At 40.9% G+C, this 21,242-nt stretch overlaps 1 protein-coding gene across 10 annotated transcripts in view; it reads left to right on the top strand.

Annotated features, from left to right (window-relative positions):
* The window catches only part of LOC149150458 (uncharacterized), a 405,388-nt gene that overhangs the window by 51,694 nt on the left and 332,452 nt on the right, over positions 1-21,242 (top strand). For all 10 annotated transcript variants that reach the window (XM_089440913.1, XM_089440910.1, XM_089440911.1 and 7 more), the window contains exons 4-5: positions 18,853-18,958; positions 19,115-19,157. In XM_089440913.1, coding sequence (XP_089297039.1) covers positions 18,853-18,958; positions 19,115-19,157 — 149 coding nt within the window. The remainder of the gene's footprint in view (positions 1-18,852; positions 18,959-19,114; positions 19,158-21,242) is intronic.

Here is a 21,242-nt window from a genome sequence, read left to right on the forward strand (position 1 = left end):
GTATGTGTCGAACCATCTCAAAGGATTGATGTACATGACGAAAAGTCTCTCATTAGCAGTTTGAAGCAAGCAACTCGAGTCTATGCCCATTTTGACAGTTACTTGGTGAAGCTTGATATCACAAGAAGTCCTAATCTGGACCTCCACTTTTATTTGGTCCAAGATATGACTTTGATTTTGATTTTATAAATTGACGATCTATTCTTGACAGGTAGTGGGCCTCTGATGATCAAGCATAAGAAGGATGTTGGTCTGAGATATACTTTCAGAGATATGACTTTATACAGATACAACGGATATTGTCATACTTTGACTGATGAGCAGATTGCAACATGGATTGATGTGACCCTTTCGAGCAAGGGTCCAAGTTGACTGAGGACACTTAGTCGACTCTTCCCCCTTGTTTAAGCTCCCACGGTGAGGAATTGACATGTAGGGCTCCTAGGGTTGAGGGATCTCTAGACAATAGGGTATCACCCCTATCTGTTACCCATAGGGTCAGAGATGTTGCTCCCCTATCTTGGTCTATGTAGAGTATACCCCAGTTGGCATCTGTCTTTCCCACCCATCTGGCCAATGGGTGCTGGTTGCTTGAGTTAGGCGCGATCCTTACTATTTATGGTAAGTGGCATCTCGCTCAAGCTAGAGATGCAGGTGTTCTACCACTTGACTCTTTAGGGTCATGTTGGGAAGGTTGGCAGAGTTTCCCGGGTTGTAGCATTGGCTTCTCGCTGGCAGAGTTTCCCGGGTGGTAGCATGTGAAAATTTCACCACTAAAATTCTATTGCAGCAACTGGAATTATTTCTTGTAACTGTTAATTAAATTAGCAGGTTATTGCTATGACAACAACAAAATAAACACACTGCAATCTTCACAAAAATACTACAAAAAATAATAGCGTTGGAAACTGAGAAATATGCACACACAAAAAAAATATGACACTTATTTTTGGACAAATGTCCTCGGAAAAGCCCAACTTGGGAAAACCGGTGCAACAACTGAGGGTTTTAATTATTATTATGCAGCAACAGAAATTATGAGTACAATCTATGTATGCCCAACTAACAATCCAATCTGAGAGAAACACTGGCAAACATATTCTAGAGAAATTTTCTCCCTTATGCAAATTCACTGCAAATTCTTGCAACTATGAATTCCTGTAATTGCTAATTCCTACAATTATGCGCGAATTCCTGTAATCACGAATTCCCGCAACTGCGAATTCCTATAATTACGTGCAAATTTCCGTAATCGCGAATTCTTGCAATTACGTGCAAATTCCTGTAATTGCGAATTCTTGCAATTACACATGAATTCTTGCGATCAGGTGCGAATTCCTGCAGTCGCACGAATTCCTACAGTGTGGCCCTTTTCTGCAGAAATATTCGGCTTCCTCTCTCCTAACTCTTTCGAAACTGGAAACTCCTTCGGAAATCTACTACTCTGCCCCTTTGACATGTGCTACTCAATCACTGGCTCGATCTCACTGTTGAATCCCCTGTTACTTGAAAATCGATTTGCCTTGATCACTGAGTATCTGCAACTGGTGTGTTCTCCATCTACCCATTGACCTCTTATAATCTCCGGTTGGGACTCCAATGACCACGGTTAAAACATAATCAATGGATGAGATCATTTTTGGATCGATCCGTGTGAGTTTCTAGATGATTCACTCCTTTCTCAATTAATATTGATTAATTAACCCCCTTTTCTAAGTTTAGACTTGGGAAATATTTAAAAATAGGCTAATAATCTAATTGAGACACTTCTAGGTGAAATTTCCAGAAACATTTTATGGATTATGGAGAACTCCTGTGTTTTAGCCTCTCCACTGAGTTTTGAGACTATAACACCTCTGATGCTACAAAAACTAACACTCCCTCTTAGCGAGGAACGTGTTCTAGTGTTGCACTACTTCTACAACACCCTGTCTCTATATTACCCTCCGTCACGCTGCTGATGTCCGGCCATTGTGACTTCCTGCCACTACCCACCAACTATTGCGCAACTCTAATGCTACATCTGTGCTGTTGCTGACATTGCTATGCTGCTGCCAACTCTGAATTTGCACTGCAACTCCCTCTCAATTGTTGCTACTGCAACCGAGAAGCATCCGAAATACTAAATCAACTGTCTCTGTGCTGCATCCATCTCCTGAGCATTTGACTGCTACTAGCCTCTACACTGTCCACCAAAGAATCTGCGCTGTTGCTAACTTTGCACTGAGCCATTTGCTCTGCTGTCAACACTACATCTGCGCTCCTCAATTGACTGCAACTAGTTTGCAACTGTCACTCGGGAATCTGACTGCATCAACTGACACTGATCCATCCTACTACCGAATACTGTGGGCCCCTGTGGCAAGGTAATGATCCATGAGGAGGACACTTCAGTGAACCCTGCCAAAACCTCTGCAACTCTTGGACTATAACTCCATATCGCCCCACCTCACTCTTGGAGGTATAGCTGCAAACATGGCTAAATCTGATCTACTCATGCTGCTATTACTACTGCTCTGTTGATGCTTTCGCACTACTGCTGCAACTACTGCAATAATGAGTTTGATCTCCTAGATCCTAAAGTACTAGCTTCCATAGGGATGCTCCCTCTGAAATTAGACTCCCTCTGAGTCTCAATCTCCCTATGGGAAATCTCTTTGCTCCCTCCTGGCAACTCATACTGTCCTTCTGCACTAGAAATTGGACTGTGTAGCTCTACGCTGGGAATCTCGTGGCTGGAACTGCTCCTGCATCCCGCAACTGGACAATTCGCACTGCGCGTGTCACTGCAACTAGTTCTGCAACTGTCTCCTGGGTACTGATTGCAACTAGATATGCAATTGTCTAATGACAAATTGCTCCTGCTGACACTAAATCTGCTACTATGATACTGTGGGCTCCTGTAGCAAAGGTGATGGTCTTGCTGCAAAAATCTGGAACTGATCTGACTGATCTCCTTGTTGCAACTGTGCTGGACCTTGCCCATTCGGCACGTTGGAGGCAATAGGAAGTTGATCTGCTACCCAAATCTGCATTTTGGTTAAATCGCATGGACCGCTCTGGCAATCTCGTACGTCCATCTTTGGAAAGTTGCAAAATCTGCGAAACTCAAACATCTGAACAAAAATTTCCTCTCTTTCTTGCGGCCTCGCTTTTGCTACTCGCACTCCACTTATGGAGTGCGCAGTAACAGAAGCACTCCCCATCTGCCACTTGCTACTAGATCGTGGGCTCGATCTCACTACTGAATCACGTGCCACTGCAAAATTGAACTGGTTTGATCACTGAGTATCTGCACTGGTGTGTCCTCCATCTAAACGTCGACCTCTTCTTATAATCTCCAGTTGGGACTCCAACGGCCAAGATTAAAACTTAATCGATGGTTGAGATCATCTCCAAGCCGGTCCGTGTAAGTTTCTAGAGAATTCTCACCTTTCTCAATTAATTCCTATTAATTACCATTTTTCCTAAGTTAGACTCCGAGATTTTTTAATTATGGTCAATTAGTTTAATTGAGCCATCTTTAGGTGGAATTTCTAGAAACGATTTCTGGGTTTTGGAGAACTCATGTGTTTTAGCCTCTTCATAAAGTCTCGAGACTAGAACACCATTCGATGCTACAAAAACTAACACTCCCTCTTAGCGAGGAAGGGTTTCTAGTGTTGAACTGTTACAACACTTTGCCTCTCCATCATCCTCCCATACACGCTGTTGATGTTTGACAGGAAACTCTGTTGGCAATGACTGTGTTGCTCCCTCAGTCACAGTGTTGCTTCCTCAGTCACAACGCTGTTCCCTCAGTTACTGCGCTGTTCCCTCAGTCACTGCCCATCAACCACTGCGCTAACTCTGATTCATCTTCCATTGACTGTAGTTGAACCAAAATGCTACATCTATGTTGTTGCTGACACTGCACTGTACATATTGTACTGCTGCCAACTTTGCATCTGTGCTGCAACAACTGCAACTAAAATACTGAATCAACTATGTCTTTGTGCTGCAACTGTCTCTTGAGCATCTGACTACTACTAGCCTTTGCACTGTCTACTGAGGAATCTGCACTGCTGTTGACTCTACTACTGAGCCTCTTGCTCTGCTATCAACATTGCTTTGTGCTCCTCAATATCTGAATGCAACTATTCTGCAAAAATCACTTTGGAATCTAATTGCATCAACTGACACTGATCCTCTTTCTACTGAATACTGTGGGCCCTTGTAGCAAGGTTAATGATCTATGAGGAAATACCATCTGATGCGTTCCTCAATGGACCATCCTCGTAGCTCTGCGCTGCTTTGGGACTATAGCTCCATATTGCCCCACCTCCCTCCTGGAGGTATAGCTGCAAACATGGCGAAATCTTCCTCCAGCCTGGAGGATAACTTGTCTATCTCTGTGGATGCTGCTACTTGATCCTGCTTCTCCTGCTTGTCCTTCTTCCTTTGAGGACACTGAGTACTACAGTGGCCAAACTCGCCACATCTGAAGCGCTTGATCTTAGATAGATCCTTCTTTTTCTTCTCCCCGTGCGAGCTTTGCCCCTGATTGGGACCCTTTGATGCAAGGGTGATTCGGATAACCATAAACACAGAGATGCAGTGGAAATAATACTTCATTTCATTAATGTAAAATACTGAAACATGCTTATAAATAGCAATGGAAATAAACCAGCTAGGGCGATGGTAGCTTATCTCTGAGAAGAGATGTGACGGCTACATGCCTCTGAACTGTGTTACAATGAGGCTCGAAGGCCTATTTATTGTTGAGAAACAATGGAAAACCCTTAACATCCCAAAACCTAACCCTAGAAGATGAAACACCAAATTGTGGGCCCCATTTTGGGTAAGTTGGTACATCAACTTCCCGGGGTCGTAACTTTGGCACCCGATCTTCGTTTGACGCGTACAATAGCTCGTTAAAAAAATCTATCTGAGCACTACCACTTTGGGAAGAGCAACATCGGTTCATGGACCCATGTTGCTCCCAAACTTCCCAAAAGACTTCATTTAGGGCCTCAAAACGGCTCCAAAAGTTTAGGACCCGAAAAACTGCTAAAAATAGTAAATTGTGCTACAATTACGGAAACTGAAAAACTGAAAGAGACAGTTGTGGGGGTCCAAATGGGATAGGTGGATGGCCACCAACATCCACTTGGATCATTCCTCCCCCCTTTGGAAGCAATGGTGCCCATTGCGTTGAGTTCCTCCATCTGCTGAACTTGGTCCCTGGTGAGTTGTTTTGCAATCTTGGATGTGTCCAGTAATGGTGGGAAGCATGGTCGAGGGCGGTACATATTGAAAACTTGGTGCAGGCGAAGGAATGGAGGAATGCTGTGCTTCAAAGCATCATTTCCCATAGCCTTGGTAATGGTGTAAGGACCATGTCGGCGTGGTCGGAGCTTCTGATGGGCTCTTGTAAGGCGTTCTTTCTGCAGATGCAACTAAACTTTGTTGCCTACCTGAAGCTTGTGTGGTACCCCTGTGGGTGAGGAGAAGTTGTTCCGGTGTTCTGTCATGACCGTATCCCTTTGCTACTGCTGCGGAGGAACCCTTTGCGGGGGTCATGGATGTAGCAACGATCTTCCCCTTACTTTGGGAGTGAACCAGACAGAAAATAAATTTCCTAGTCTGTGATATGAGCTTGCTGCCTTTCTTAGCAGTGATCAAAGAGGTGGCGGTAGGTGGGGATACCTCCGGTATCTTGTATAATGAATTATTCAAAGAAATAATGACAGCGTGAGGCCTTGACTCATACACAGCGTGTCGCCTCCACAAGTATGGCTGGCCTAAAAGTACATCACAAACATCCAGAGGTGTAACATCACACAATACCTCGTCTATGAAGGGCTTGATGCTGTAGAGAAGGCGACACTACTGGCGAACTTTGAGATCTCGTCCTTCATGAAGCCACTCGATACTGTACGACTGCGAGTGTGGTGTAGTCGGTAGGCCCACCGCTTCACGACCTCTACTGAAATGAGGTTCTTTTGGTTGCCACTGTCGACAATGAATTGCAGTGGCGAACCCTTCACCCACATTTGTGGGTGGAAAAGACGCTCCCCCTCCTTTGGGTCTTCGGGCTCATTCTTCTGGATCTTGGCGGTGGCAACAGTGACGCTGGGCTCCGCATCAATGATCTGCTTCTCTTTGCCATTCCCCTTGTCGGGTTCTGACTCAGGGTCAGAACATGCATCTAATTCTGAAGCCTTCAACTCGGCCACCAGCGACTGCTTGGTTTGACACTCACTTGTGTTATGAGTGGGACTCTTGTGGAACTCACACCACTTTCCTGTGTCCTTCTTCGACTTCGTGGTGTTGTTCTTTTCTTGCGGCTTCAACGGGTTGTCTTGGGTCACCCCGCCTTGGCTTTGTCCTTTGGTCTTCGGATTTGCAGATCTAAAGTCTCGCTTCTTCTGTTTGAACTTTTGCTCGATTTTGACAACGTATTGGTACACTGTGCTAAGCGAGGAGATGTTCAGGAACTCCATCTCTTCCTGGATGTATCTGTGTAGGTAGCCGCGATATTTGAGTACCAAGTGCAGCACAGAGTCCTTGATGCCCAACTAAGTGCGAAGGGTATGAAAAATGTTTGTGAACTCCGACACATCTTGGTCCCTTCCCTGCCGCAGTGTGGTCCATTTGATGTATTTGTCCTCATAGCTTTTGACAGGGTAGTACTGCTCCTTGATGGCATCCTGGAATGAATCCCAAGTGGGTGCGGCTGAAAATAGTGAGCCCGTACTTTCATTCTTCTGCTCGCAGTAGGTTTCCCACCAGTCCTTGACGTGGGGGGCTGCTTTGAGAAGAGCAAAAACAATCTTTTCCCGACTCGAAAATTCATGAACAGAAAAATACCCATCTAGCAGATTTAACCATTTATCTACGACATTTGCGTCTATTTGACCCTCGAAGATGGGGATTTCAAAATTAATTTGTACCTTAAACGGTGTGGCATTTCCAGAGTAGCTGTTGGAAGCCGATGCGTCACCTCTGGGTAGCCGCTGAAGGATCTGTGCAAAGCTATCCATCATCGTGTTCCTTTGCCGCTCGAAGGCTTCTTCGAGCAAGATTTTGATAGGATCTCCTATCCCCTCATCTTTCTTCTCATTCGCCATGGGAGGCCGTTGGGATTTCCGAGGCTGGTCTTGCAAAGGTTCGACTAGTTCAAGCCCTAACTCCTTATATCCCGACCTCGTTGGGGACATGCAAAGAAAAATAGAGAAAAAGCAGACCGCTCTGATACCACTGATCCGGATTTAAACAGGAACACAACAAATTACCACTGATTCAGATTTAAACAGGAACGCAACAAATTACAGGGATAACCATAAACATAGAGATGCAGCGTAAATAATACTTCATTTCATTAATGTAAAACACTGAAACATACTTATAAATAGCAATGGAAATAAACCAGCTAGGGCAATGGTAGCTTATCTTTGAGAAGAGATGTGGTGGCTACATGCTTCTGAACTGTGTTACAATGAGGCTTGAAGGCCTATTTGTTGTTGAGAAATAATGGAAAACCCTTAACATCCCAAAACCTATCCCTAGAAGATGAAATGCCAAATTGTGGGCCTCGTTTTGGGTAAGTTGGTACATCAACTTCCCGCGGTTGTAACTTTGGCACCCAATCTTCGTTTGATGCGTACAATAGCTCGTTAGAAAGATCTATCCGAGCACTACCACTTTGGGAAGAGAAACATCGGTCCATGGACCCATGTGGGCCCCGTTTTGGGTAAGTTGGTACATCAACTTCCCGCGGTCGTAACTTTGGCACCCAATCTTCGTTTGACGCGGACAATAGCTCGTTAGAAAGATCTATCTGAGCACTACCACTTTGGGAAGAGAAACATCGGTCCATGGACCCTTGTTGCTCCCAGATTTCCCAAAAAACGCCGTTTAGGGCCTCAAAACGGCTCTGGAAGTTCAGGATCCAAAAAATTGCTAAAAATAGTAAATTGTGCTACAATTACGGAAATTGAAAAATTGAAAAATACAGTTGTGCGGGTCCAAATGGGATAGGTGGGTGGCCACCAACATCCACTTGGATCAAAGGGCCACATTATCTTCGTCCTTCACACCTTTCGATCCCTTGTTGCTGCTACCACTAATGAAGGTCTTCACTAGAGCTCGCCTCATCTCCTCCTACCGTAGGTATGACCACATCCTATCCCACCTTGGTAGTGTGTCTTGTCCCAGAATACCTTGTATGAAGATTTCCCAATCCTCTGAGACATTGTTTAGGGCCAAACACACAAGCTCTGTATCTTGAGGCACTTCTCCTATGGCTACAAGCTGATCCTGGATATCCTGAATTCTGGTGAGAAAGGGATCAATGCCCTCGCCCTTCTGCATCTTGATATTTCACAGCTTCTCCTTCAGAAACATCTTCTGTTGCTCGGAAGGATTCTGATACAGCCCTGCGAGAGCATCCCACATCTCTTTGGCAGTGTTCTTGCCAACTATGTGTGAGACTATATGACCTTGAACCCCATCGAGAATCATCTGCTTCGCCTTGGCCATTTCCTTTCTGAAGGTTGCTAGCTGCTACTGATCAGTAGGTTTTGCCACAACGTTGTCTGCATAAGTCTTTAGACCATGCTCATCAAGGAGAAAGGACATTCTGGCCTTCCAAATGACATAGTTGGAGGCACCGTCCAATCTATCTTGATCTCTGAGCCCGACTATGGCCATCTCTGCAAAAAATCTACTTGAAGTTGAAATCTCCCTCTTTCTTTTGCTCGTTTGATAGTTCTGCTATTTGCACTCCCTTCTAGAGTGAGAAAATCTATTTGCTGCTACTTCCCGCTGCAACTGGAAATTTGGATTTTTGGACTAGAAACCCTCTGAGAGAAATTCCCTTTGTGTGTGCTATTTCTCTTCCACTTGGCATTGAATTTGCTCTAGCAAATCGCTGCAAACACTCTGTGACCAGACCAGAAATCTGCTCAGCGAAAATACTGAGATGTTGCTGCTCCTTTGCCTACTGGAATTGCTACCAGGCCTTGCGAATTTTTCCTGCCACATGCACTAGAAAATTAACCCCTCCGCCCAATAGTTCAAATTTCCTGGCCAGTCTCTGCGCAAATCTGGAAATCGAATTGCCAGACTCCCTCTGAATCTGGACGATTTCTTCCTTCTGCTTCTGAGCTTCCTGTCTGATCAAACTTGCTTTGATACCATGTGAAAATTCCTTGAAATGTAGCAACTACAATGAATTCTCCTAACTGACTATTCAATTTATTAATTTTCCAATTTATATCGAATTAATCACACTGCAATTACTTCACAAAATAAAATAAATGCTGCGGAAATAAAAATGTTGGAAACTAAGAAATGCTAGCACACACACAAAAATTATGACACCGTTATCTTTGGACAAAATGTCCCCGAAAATTCCCAATGTGGGAAAACCAATGCAGCAGTGAGGGTTTTTATTATTATGCAGCAGAAATTTTGAGTATAATAAAATATCACCAAACTGTCGATTCTACCCAAGAGAAATACTGGAAAAAACATACTAAGGGATTTTACCCTCTCTCCAAACAATCTCGACACTTGACTGCCTCTGAAAAGCAAGTCGTCCACCTGCTATACGTAGACCCTGCGTCACCCTAGTGCAAACCCTCTCACGCTCAGCCTGGAACTACTGCTGACTGGGAAAATGCTTCTCCGACCCTAGGGTGACCTAGGGTTTCAAGATGTAGATCAATAAAGGAATTTCTTGGCTTACAAGCACCAAAGGTAGGGTTTACAAATGATATAATGAACAAAGGAGGAAGAAAACCTTCATATTAAGCCCTAGCTAAGGTTAGGCTTTTTTTAGCACACAAATTACTTAGGGAGGATGATGTTAGCCCTTCTAGGGAAAATTTAACCATGTAAAATGCTATATTTTGAGTGAAAGGATCAACAAGGTAAAACCCAAGCCTATTAAGCTCCAATGTCCATCCAAAAAGGTCCTAATTGAATTTAACTCTGCAAAATAGCCTTAGTGGCTTGCCTTGAAGGACTTAGAAAAATGAAAGGAATGGAAATATTGAAGTTTTTGTAGATTTTAACCAATACCAAGGATTCCAGTGCCTATCCCTACTTGGGTGATGGAGTCTTTAGGGTTAAATTTAAGAGAAAGTGAACTAATGCTTGGAGTAAGTGGGAAAACTCTAGTTTTCACTTGTACAAACCGTAGATATCTTCTTTGTGAGGGGAGAAATTAAATAGGGGAAGCTCTCTAGGAGGTCTCCTATGAATTTCAAGGAAGATAAATTTAACAATCTACCTAGATTAATATGCATTTAGACATGGAACAAGAAAAACCCTAACATTAATTAATCGGATGGAAAGCAATAAAAGTCTGTGATTAAACTTATAATTCTTCCAAGAAATAGCTTTCTTTCAATCCCAAAAAGACATCTCCAAGACGAAAAATCAATCTCCAATAGCAATAGCTCCAAAAAGATCTCCACAAGTAGCGAGTTTGCACAAGGCTAAGTGGAGCTCTTTAAATGAGGTCGAAATACATGAGTAATGATGAAAAATAACAAATGAGTGATCTTCTATTTATATGAGGTCAATCACTCAGTAATGAACCTAAAATTCCTATGACAATTTTAATTTTGAGTTTGCATGAAGAAAATGGGTTACAAGCTAACCCAATAGCTCGATACATTAAAATAAGCCACTAAAAGCCTACGCGTGTGGGTCGAAACCCTTTCTTCAACATGACATCATGCCCTTTTAGGGCAAATAAAGCTCCAAAAATGCATGGAATGGGCAGGATGCATCTCCAGTCATCATAATCAACTCAATGATTGAGGGGAAGCCCTCGATTCATGCCTCAAAATGTCTCCATGTGCCAAAATCCTACTCTGGGTGTCCTGCGTCATCTCTAAAGGGGCTATAAAGATAACACGGTGCAATCTCTCTTAAGCACTGGGGGTCCAATAGTTGGTACAAGCCCTCCCTTGTAATCCTAGGGATGACCATCATCATCTAGATTTTGGATCAAGCTATGCCCATAAAATAGTGTCATGGCCATCTTGGGGGCATGTTGGCTACATCATCAAGAATATCTAACACTAAGTAAAGTGAGCTTAATGTTTCAGCATCTGGGGGTTCTCTGAGGTGTCAATCAATTGTTGGAATCAACAAAGTGCCCAATGCTCTGCTATAGAGTGACAATTCTGCATATGCAAGGTCATCATTGTTCTCTGAAAGTGTAGAACAACTCGGGCATCATGTGCAGTGAAAGCACATGGAATGTGTGCCCTCATGGTCTTTGTTGATATGTGAAGGAACACCTTGCAAAAACATTTCAAACTCAAGTGAAAGTTACCATTCATTAGAGTTAATGACAATAGATATGTTGCCGCCTCGCATACACACCTAAGTTAATTTGGGAAAAATCCTCAACTCCACTAGGTGTGGCCTTGGTGGCAAAACTTAGAAAGGGGGCTGTTACCTAATCCTGACTCTCCGTTTAGGTTCTCTCCTATCTAAGCCAAGGGGGTGGACCCTAAGGAAAAATTCTAAGGAAGACTTGCCAAAACTATCAAGTTCTAGGAGATAGTTAGTAGATCAATTATAGCATCAACCATTCAATAACCTGAAATATAACTTGAAGCAATAAAAACTTAGCATGTACAAATGATCACGAGCATCAACATCAACATGTAAATGGTTCAATATAAATCAACAAGGTATCTTGCAAGGAAAAAGTAAGTAGAACAATGCCAAATATAGTCTTGCAAGAAATGAAATATATGCTGAAATAATAAAAGTACTTGCAATAATGGAAATGTCTTCAAGATCCAATAAGATCAAATGGAATGAAAAACTGCAAGACAAGTGTTAGAACAACCAATAGCAAAACTATGATATGATGGCACAACTTTGAAAGGAAAGCACTTAAATAGAATTGAAAGCTTGCAAATAAATATTGCTTGTACTTGGAAAAAGGAAATATGCTCACATATAACAATGATATAAAACTTTAAACTTGATCCAAATGAGCATAAACAAGGTACAAGAATGAAATTAAAGTACTTGCAAATGAAAGAGGTGCAAGTGCTTTCAAAACATATTGCATGTATTTGAGAAAGAGCTAAAATAATGAGATGTTCAATGAGATGCCAACTTCAAATGCATGCAAGAAAAAACCATTCAAAATTGTATGGTGTTTGTGTGCTAAAGTGTTCTTGGTTGATTTTAGTTAAGTGCCTATTCTAGGGAGTTATTTCTCCTCAATTCCTTCAACTTGGTAAGGACTCGAGGTGGTCGCAAGAAGGCTATAATGAGGGAGCAAGGGCTTCGTTAATGATACCCCTTTAGTTCTTCAAGATAACCCACATGCCTTCGTTCCTACAAGGGACTTGGCCACAAGAGAACTACGAGGTCATACGTTTTACCTTTCCTCCAAACTCAAATCTTGGGAAATTGAATGAAAGTTGAGGAAGATTTTTCTAGAAGTCTATCAACCAAGCTTATGCTTGGAGATTATTTTTAGAAGTGCAAAATGCAAAATGTATGTGAGAAATGCTACATTGCAATTGCAGATTGATACTCAATATGGAATAACAAATTGCAATATGAATTAAATAAGTGGAAACTAGATTGTTGCTTCAATAAATCAAGTGGAAACTAGATTGTTGCTTCAATAAATCAAACTAAGTAAGTTAAATATCACTTGCATGTCAATGTAATTCAAATATAAAGCATGTACAAGTGAAAGTATTAAATGAAATGGCACAATGATTGACAATCATTGCATGAAAATAAGATTGCATGAAAGTGTGTTAGCTTAGCAATGTATGAGGTGAAACTTTTAGTGAAATTAGATCCTTGATAACATGAGCATGTGAAAATGAGAACGACAATGCTAGAAACTAAACAAATTAGATCTACTTGAAAGAAAAGAAATAAAACTCAAATCACACACCATGCAATGGAATCCTCTCTCAAAGGAGAGGAGTGGGATGCCAAGGCGATGATCCCCAAGCTCCCTCAAAGAAACTTTTTACTTTATTATTGAATATGAAGCCTTCTAGTAGAGATTGAGGGACTTAGGCCTGGAGGAGAGTTTACAAGTAGCTTCAAAGAACAAATACTCTTCCTCAAGGAAGCTTGATGCAACAAGAAAAGAAGTTACAATGCTTATTATGAGTCATCAATGAGAGGACTCGCTTTGCTCAAAGAGATATTATCTTTGTGTTTCGATTTCTTGGTCTTCAAGAGGAAATTCTTGCGCAAGAGGTGCAAATAGAAGAATGATTATGAACGAGGAGCTTGATAGATGAGAGGGGTCTAGTGAAATCTCTTTGGTCTTCCAGTCTCCACCTACAAAACTCCTTTCATTCCTCCCTCAAATCTACGCAAGGCATGAAAGGAACAATAATTAGAATTGGGAATGATCACAAATGGTAATGTACACTAATAAACAAGTGCATGCAATAAGAGAAGAGACTTCCTCTCTTGCGCAAGCAAGGAAAGGGTAAGCATTTTGTACAAGCTCCAAAAGCTAGATTGCATCAAGTAAAGTGCATAAGATTTATCAAAATAAACTTTAAATTTGATGACTTTTAGCGAACTAAGGTAAGGACACTCCCTTCTCAATCTCGTTGGATTAGCCCCTTGAGAGTAGCTTGCTTTGGTATGGGTCCTTCCACCTTTGCCTCTTGAGAGTGGGTTCGTCCAACCAAAGACTTACCCCACGCTCAAACTTGTTCAACAATGTTAGATTTCTACACACTTGAAGATAGCGTTAGCATTCACAAGGGATTAAATTGCACAATGAAGAAGGAGGCTAGGGGTTCAAGCAAAAACCCACTAGTGCTCCTAAATCTAGAGTGGCCCTTTAATCCAAAAATTGATGCAAGAAAACTTGCATAAATTAATCGAATGAAAGGCAAATGAAGCTAACAAGATTTAGATTTTAGAACCAATGTAGATCATTAAGCACAAATAGTTGAAACAATGTTACCTCAAAAACATGGAAGGAGAACACCACACCAAATCGAACCCCCAAAGTCTTGTCTTTATTTGCATATAAAAGAATTGAGTACAAATTTTTGGAGAGTTTCATCAAGCACAATAGCTTGTCGAAAGATGATACAATAAGGAGCCCAAGGCTCATTTAAATAGGCAAATAGGAGATAATCTCAATGTGAGATTCAATGACAAGTGGAGAGGTGAAGATCTCAATGAAGGGGATCGAATCACAAGTGTAGAAAGACCCTGCCAAGTGTGAAGTCAAAATTTGGTGGATGAACAACATGCTCCTTTTTTTCCTTGTGAAATTCGTTTTCCTTATTTGGGCTGCCATGTGTGATGTGTAGGAGCTAAAGAGGGAGCACATTTCCACTGATTTCTCCAATCAAAACTTGTGCTTTGACACTTCTCAAACTGCTGTTGCATGGAGGCTAAGAGGCTGTCCAAACTACTTTGCGTAGGCTGCTAAGGATCTTCGTATGAGCTGAACTTGGAGTGCATGCGTACAAGTGTAGATTGTGGTTGGGTGAGACAAGCCTCCACTAATATCTCAATTAAATCCTTTACATCAGTCTTCATATCATGTGTTGATTTCCTTTGCTGGCAGTGTAGCTCCCTAATGACATCTGCGTTGACTGGGTCGAATTGGTCTTTTAATTGGCATGTGTGTATTTACTTTATGCTGGCCATACGTAGACCACGGGGAGGTGAAATGGGGTCCATTCCCCATCACTAAACTAAAGTTTCAACTTTATCTCCAACAAAATGAATTAAATCTATAATTGAACTTTTAGCCATACATAATATTTACAGTGTTCACGGGGACTCATCCCCCAAGGTCAGGTGTGTGCACCCCTCACACCCCACGCACCGGGACGGGGGGACGTCTGGGGAAATGTTTCCCCACGTCCCCCTTTTGGGGAGATGTAGGGAGAGGAGGGGGACATTTCCCTAGTGTGGGGGACGCGACTCCCCAAAAGGGGGATGCCCAAGCATCCCCCCTCAAAATGGGCTATGCGTCCCCCGTTAAATTTGCTTGTAAACAATGATTTATGATAGGGAAAACCTTGTATTTGACCATATTTCCCTACTAATGCTATGCAATTCATGGTAATGTTAAATTCTTAAAGTAAAAGGATGAAAATGAAAGATAAAGGAGAATGAAAATGAAAGATAAAGGAGAATGTCACTTTTACTTAAATTTTTAACATTATCATGAAATGGCTCAGGATGTTTGAGAGTGGTTCCGACCTCATTGGATTTCATATGGAGAAAGTAGAATTTTAGATAAGACTTAACAGTTTTCCAGGAATTCATGATTCGTTGGATTGCAATGTTTCCATTGCATTTTGTCATGTACAAGGGTATGGAATTAGTATTTAATCAAGAGCTCCAAGCCCTTTGTGTACTTTAGAGTGACTTTTAGACTCATCACTCCACTGTTTTTGAGTTTTAGTTATACCAATTTACTATTCTAGTCTTCAGATTTCAGTATCTATTATAGTCTATTTTACTTAGTACTAATTAGATTCTAGAATGATGAATGATAAATTTTAATTTTAAATCAATTTAGAATCTAGAATGATGAAAGATGAATTTAATTTTTAAATCAATGTAGATTCTAGAATGGTGAATAATGAATAATGAATATGGATTGGAGTATTTCATTATTGAATCTCGTGGTCTATGGATGAATCATGTATGTATTAGTAAGGATGATGAGTATGGATCAATGTATTTCAATATTAAATTCAAAATGTATGTATCGTTGTATTTATGCTTTCATTATTGAACATGAATTTGAAATATATATATTATATATATATATTAAAAAGGAAAAAGCAATATATACCCCGACGCCCCCCATCCCCCTTAAATTTCCCTAAAATTTGAAGGTACTCCCACACGTCCCCCTTGTGCATCTCCCCGCACCCGCGTCTCCCCGTCCCGAAGTCTTGGTGGAACATCAATATTTAAACGTTGGACCCTTGTTGACTACCTTTTGACTTTGTAAATAAGTTTTGCTTCATGTGGTGGGCCCCATGTCGCTGCCACATCACCATTGGCTTCCCCTTAGACTTCCATGTCACTTGCTTGACTCTTTTTGACTTTGGAGAAAATATCTTTTTTTCCATTTTTTTTTTTTTTTGTTCTTGAATTTTTCGTCATTTTTGCCACTAACATTAGAAAAATTGGCTTTTGAGGGACTATAAGTCATTTTTTGACCATCAAAGTGAGTCTTAAAATAATGTTGGGGCTTTGAGGATGAATTTCGAGTAGTCACACGCCCCATACATTTCCTAGGACCACTTATTTACTACATTACATAGAAATTAATTAAAAAATCTTGTTTTGCGGGAAATTTTTAATTATTAAAACTTAGACCTAGTCAAATTCTGCAAAATTTCATAGATGACCAAGCATGGTAATATAAATTGACCCTAGACACTAAGATGGACTTAAGGCATGATCTTCAAGCCATCACCCTGACTTTGGGGTATGCGGTGAGTGAAAAAACCTAGAAAATTATTTGCCGCTAAAAAATGAGAATAATTAACCAAGTAAAAAAACACTCCAAGGTGTACTCGCTTGCTGATCGAGTCTCAACATCCTAGGTCTATTACATAGCTTTATTCATCATGCTAGTGACATTTATACAATATCCCCACAAGACTAAAGAAGAAAGAAGGAGAAAGGGGCTAAAAAGCCTTGCTGAATTTTGGACTTATGAGTGATCTAAAAGTGCGAAAATGCTCTGAAATGTACTTTGGGCATGGGGTCTTCAAAAAATCTTCAAATGCAACTTTAGTGGTCAACATCTAGCTCCACATGGGGATGCATGCTATACAGGGCATGAGAGCATGCAAGAACCTGGAATCTGCATCCACCAAAAGTATATCCGCTGTATCCGCTCATAATCCAGAAATCATCATAAAAACTGAAATCAAACACTGAATTGGAAACACTAATCTAACATGTTGAAAAATAAGAAACTACTCCAATAACATGAAATAGAAACTAATCTAGTAGCATAAAATGAAATCCAATCTAAGAACAAAAATGACAAGGAGTAGGGTTAGAAATACAATGCAAAGATGCCCCATGGCATCAGATGTCTTTGATGAAATCCATCTTGAGAACATGCCTACCCACAGGTAGATCCATAGGTCCTTTCTTTGATGTGCCCTGTCCAATTCTGACTATCTTGGGACTTTGACTTGCCCCAAGGTTAACTTGTTTGTCGCCATCAAATCTATCAAGCCCCTTCCATTTCCTTTTTCGATTACCAACTTGTTGAGGCTTGACCTTGTTTATCACTGATGAATTATTTTTCACATCTTTCTTCTTCTTTTTTCTTTTCTTCTTGGTTAGCTGTAATGTGATGATGATGCTGCAACTATTGTCAATCCTTTTGCCTTCTCTTGAAAATGTTATGATGGAAGGTTTGAAGTACCCAAGTTTTCTGTGCTATGCCTAAGCTCTTCATTCCAAATTTGCTCTGTCAAGGGTGGTGGAAAATTTGTCAAAACTACATCACTTTTTGGCTTGTATGACCCATGAATAATTTCATTGTTGGGTTTCCTTGGATCCTCAACATGATATCTTCGCTCTAACTCCCGTTCAAGCCTGACAAAGGTATTATCTGGCATGGGGATGGTGGCATATGATAGGTCCATCTGAAGGCTACCACCTAAATCTGATCCCCATTTCCTTGATAGGAGCATCCCCCATGCATCAGGCACATCTTTCACAATAATATCCATAGTCATCATTTGGTCTGGGTATGCTGCTAGGAAAACCTGTAAATTTTTAATTAACCCACACACTTCAATCTCTTTGAATCCATTAAACATATGTTGCTCTATGACTTTCTTGGTCATGACATTGGATGAAGCCCTTGAATCTAGCATGCGATTGTGTAAAAGACGATCATTCGCCATCAAAGTAATGAATGTTTGATGATCTTCATTCCCCACATAACAGTTCAAACTTTATACTCTTCAGTATAATTTCCTCATCTTCTGGTACATCATTAGGCATACTCATCAGTATAATTTCCTCATAATTTGCTGTTTATGAATGTTTTTTGCGATAGAAATCCATTAAGAAACCCTAATACTTGGTGTTTATTTGAAGGCCTTGATCCCTTTGTTGGTTATTCATTAAAAGGTATTTTCCCTTGGCTCTTATATGACATTGTGTACCCTATTATTGAAAACTAGTAAAACCCTAACTTATAACAATCATCTAATTGATCTACAAATTAAGTACTTGAACTTTGGCATAGAAGGCCTTCTAGGCACCACCGGTACTTTATCCTATCTTATAGATCTCATATCTATCACCTTGAGTCATACTAAATGAATGCCCACTAGGTGAAATTTAGGGAAACCTCCCTTGTGGTCAAGTATCACTAAAGAGCACGAGAAAGGTTGCTGAGGTGACAGTGGCAACCCTTTCTCTTGTTGCCATAGGGTCTGGTTCCACCTAGTGGGGCTTTGCTCTAGGCCTGCTAAATTATATGGCAACAATCCCAGTGATGGATTTTTGATGCATACAAAAAACTTCATGTTGAGTAGTTTGAGTATTGTCCCATGGATTCTGGAAAGAAACAGCTGCTGTCTAGCTATTATCAACATTTGTGAATGTTTGATTACCACTTCAATCTACATGGAGTGATGAAGACTGTATAGTTTCCAAATCCAACTGATGATTGTATTTACATGCAAAAGGACAGTATATTACCTCACCCTTGCTTGCGGATATGGAGATCTGAAATTGAGTACATGGTAGATGGGTAGCAATTGGATCTGGAAATAAGATGATGCTATTCTATTTGATTTTGAGTTATAATTTTCATTGCAGGATGCTGTTAAGTGATCCTGGTTATGTTAGATATGAGAATACTTTTGCAGAGAGCATCGATCAGACTATCTTCTCAGAAACTAAAACTGATCAATTGGGCATTGTGGTAAGAAAATCAGTTCAAGCAATCAATAAAAAAATGGAAAATAAGCTCTTCCTCTCCTATTTTGAGGATCAATATTTTTTAATTGATTATATTTTCACGGCTTTTAAGTCTAGCGTCTATTACATATGTTCTAAGTCTTGAAGTTATATTTTGCAGGACAATTTTTCTGGTACAATTGGCAATGATGAGACAGCCTCTGGTAAACTGTTTAACATTTTGGTAAAATATTGTTTGTTGTAAGCTACAAACATGTTATGGCAATTTGAGTGTAATGTTAAAATTGAGAAACATGCAATTACTAGTAGTGACTTTCTGGCCTAGTTATGTCCTTTCAAACAGCAATGGTTGAGTTGTATTGCAATAAAAAGGCCATGGATTTACCGAGATGATGAAGAGACAAACATCATAAGGATTTCTTATCTCCTGCTGAACCACATAACTGCATCATGCTGACAGTGATCTCGTTTCAGCTTTGTCTTCATACTGACTAATTTCCTTTCTTTTCCATTGCTACATGAGCATTTCCTTACAAATGGTTACACAGCAATAAACAGAAGTGAAACATTTAAAAAGAGTGGTGGCTGATTCAAAGTTATATTTTCCTCCTCCTTTTACTGGAGGACAGCATGGAATGGGATCCTAGTGCCTTATCTTTTTTGCCTCCCGTTCCCTTGTGGCCATTTTAGCCTCCCTTGTATGTGGGGGGCTGATGATGGTGCTAGAGGAGGGCTAAATGAAAACATAAATTCAGAAGGGGCTTCATTTCAGGCTTTGAGAGCACTTCCACCAGCTGCTGTTCCTTTTATTCTTTCATGTGACAAGAGATTTTTCCACTTTGGCATACCTTGTAGAGTTGCTGGTTCTATTATCCTAAATAATATTCCTTCGCATTCGATTCTGAATTTTCCTGAGTGGCTCTTTGCCTCTTTGATGTTTACTTTTCTCCTTCCCTCTTGGATGATTGAATCAGACATATATTTGTAATCATTACTATTACTTTCTCCAGCTGCTGTTCCTTGCTATCCTTTCAAGGGACTAGAGATCTCGCCGCTTTGGCATCCAATGGAGAGTTTCCAGCGCTATTATCCCAATAATATTCCTTGTGTTGGGTTCCAAAGTTTCCTGAGTGGCCTCCTTACCTCCTTAATTTTTTCTTTTCTCCTTTCCCTCTTGGATGATTGAGTCAGGCATAGATTCAGATGCAGTATTCTTCTTAGGAGGCCTCTGCTGTGGGATCACCTTGAAACTATTTTTTGTGTTTGTGTCAGAGATCTTTTCTTTCCTAGGAGGCAGCACTACATTTTCCCTTTTTCTAGAGGATTTGGAAACTACCTTCTAAAATCCTTCTTCTCTTGAACATTGTTGAGGGAGGGCGGGCACGGCTGTGTGAAATTTCCTTGAAATTGCAGTAACTAGAATTTATCCTGCTAACTGATTAGCAATTTAATTGTTTACGACAATTAACAAATAAATCACATTGCAGTTCTTCACAATAAAAATAAATGCTGTGGAAGTAAACTAGGAATTGATAAATAGATGCACACATAAAAATTGATACAATTATTTTGGACTGACAAGACCTTGGAAAAACCGTGAAGAGAAAACCGATGCAGCAGATGAGGGTTTATTTTGTTATGCAACGAAATTTTGAGAGTACAATGTCTAGATGCCCAACTGGCAATCCAACAACAAATATCTAGCAAAATGTTTGGGAGAGAATTTTCTCTCTTTGCAAATCTTTTGGCCCTCCACTATCCTGCTCGCACTGCCCTCTAGAAATGTGTACTGCTTGGCCTGGAATGACTTGCACTGCCTGCTAGCTGGCTCCAAGTGAGTCGTCCTCCCTCCCTCTGCCACTGGAAAAATTCGATCTGCCTTCCGGATGATCTTTTCGACTTCCGACAACTGAAGTCTGAAACAACCTCTCTCCGGCAACTCGCATTGGGGTTTTTCGCTGCTCGCATTGGCTACTGCAGCTCTTTCTACAGCTAATTTGGCCTCCTCCCTCCTACCTCTCTAACACTGGAGAAATGCTGGAAAATTCTCCTCAAGAATTTTCTGCTGCTCCCTCTCTCTGATGCTCTCCCTCTGGCTCGAACTCTTCCCTAGCTAAATCTATGCGCACTCCGTAGCTCGATCTGCCTTGCTCTCTCTTTGGCAACTGTGTTCGTCTCCATCCCATCGAATTTCTTTTATAATCTCTTGTTGGAGCATCAACAACCAATATCTAATCGTGATCAATGGCTAAGATCATCTAAGACTTGATCCAAGTAATTTTCTGGAA

This window comes from Pinus tabuliformis, chromosome 9 (genome assembly GCF_031772625.1).
Source record: "Pinus tabuliformis cultivar Carrire ecotype Pingquan chromosome 9, CPIR1, whole genome shotgun sequence".
In the NCBI taxonomy this organism is placed as follows: domain Eukaryota; kingdom Viridiplantae; phylum Streptophyta; class Pinopsida; order Pinales; family Pinaceae; genus Pinus; species Pinus tabuliformis.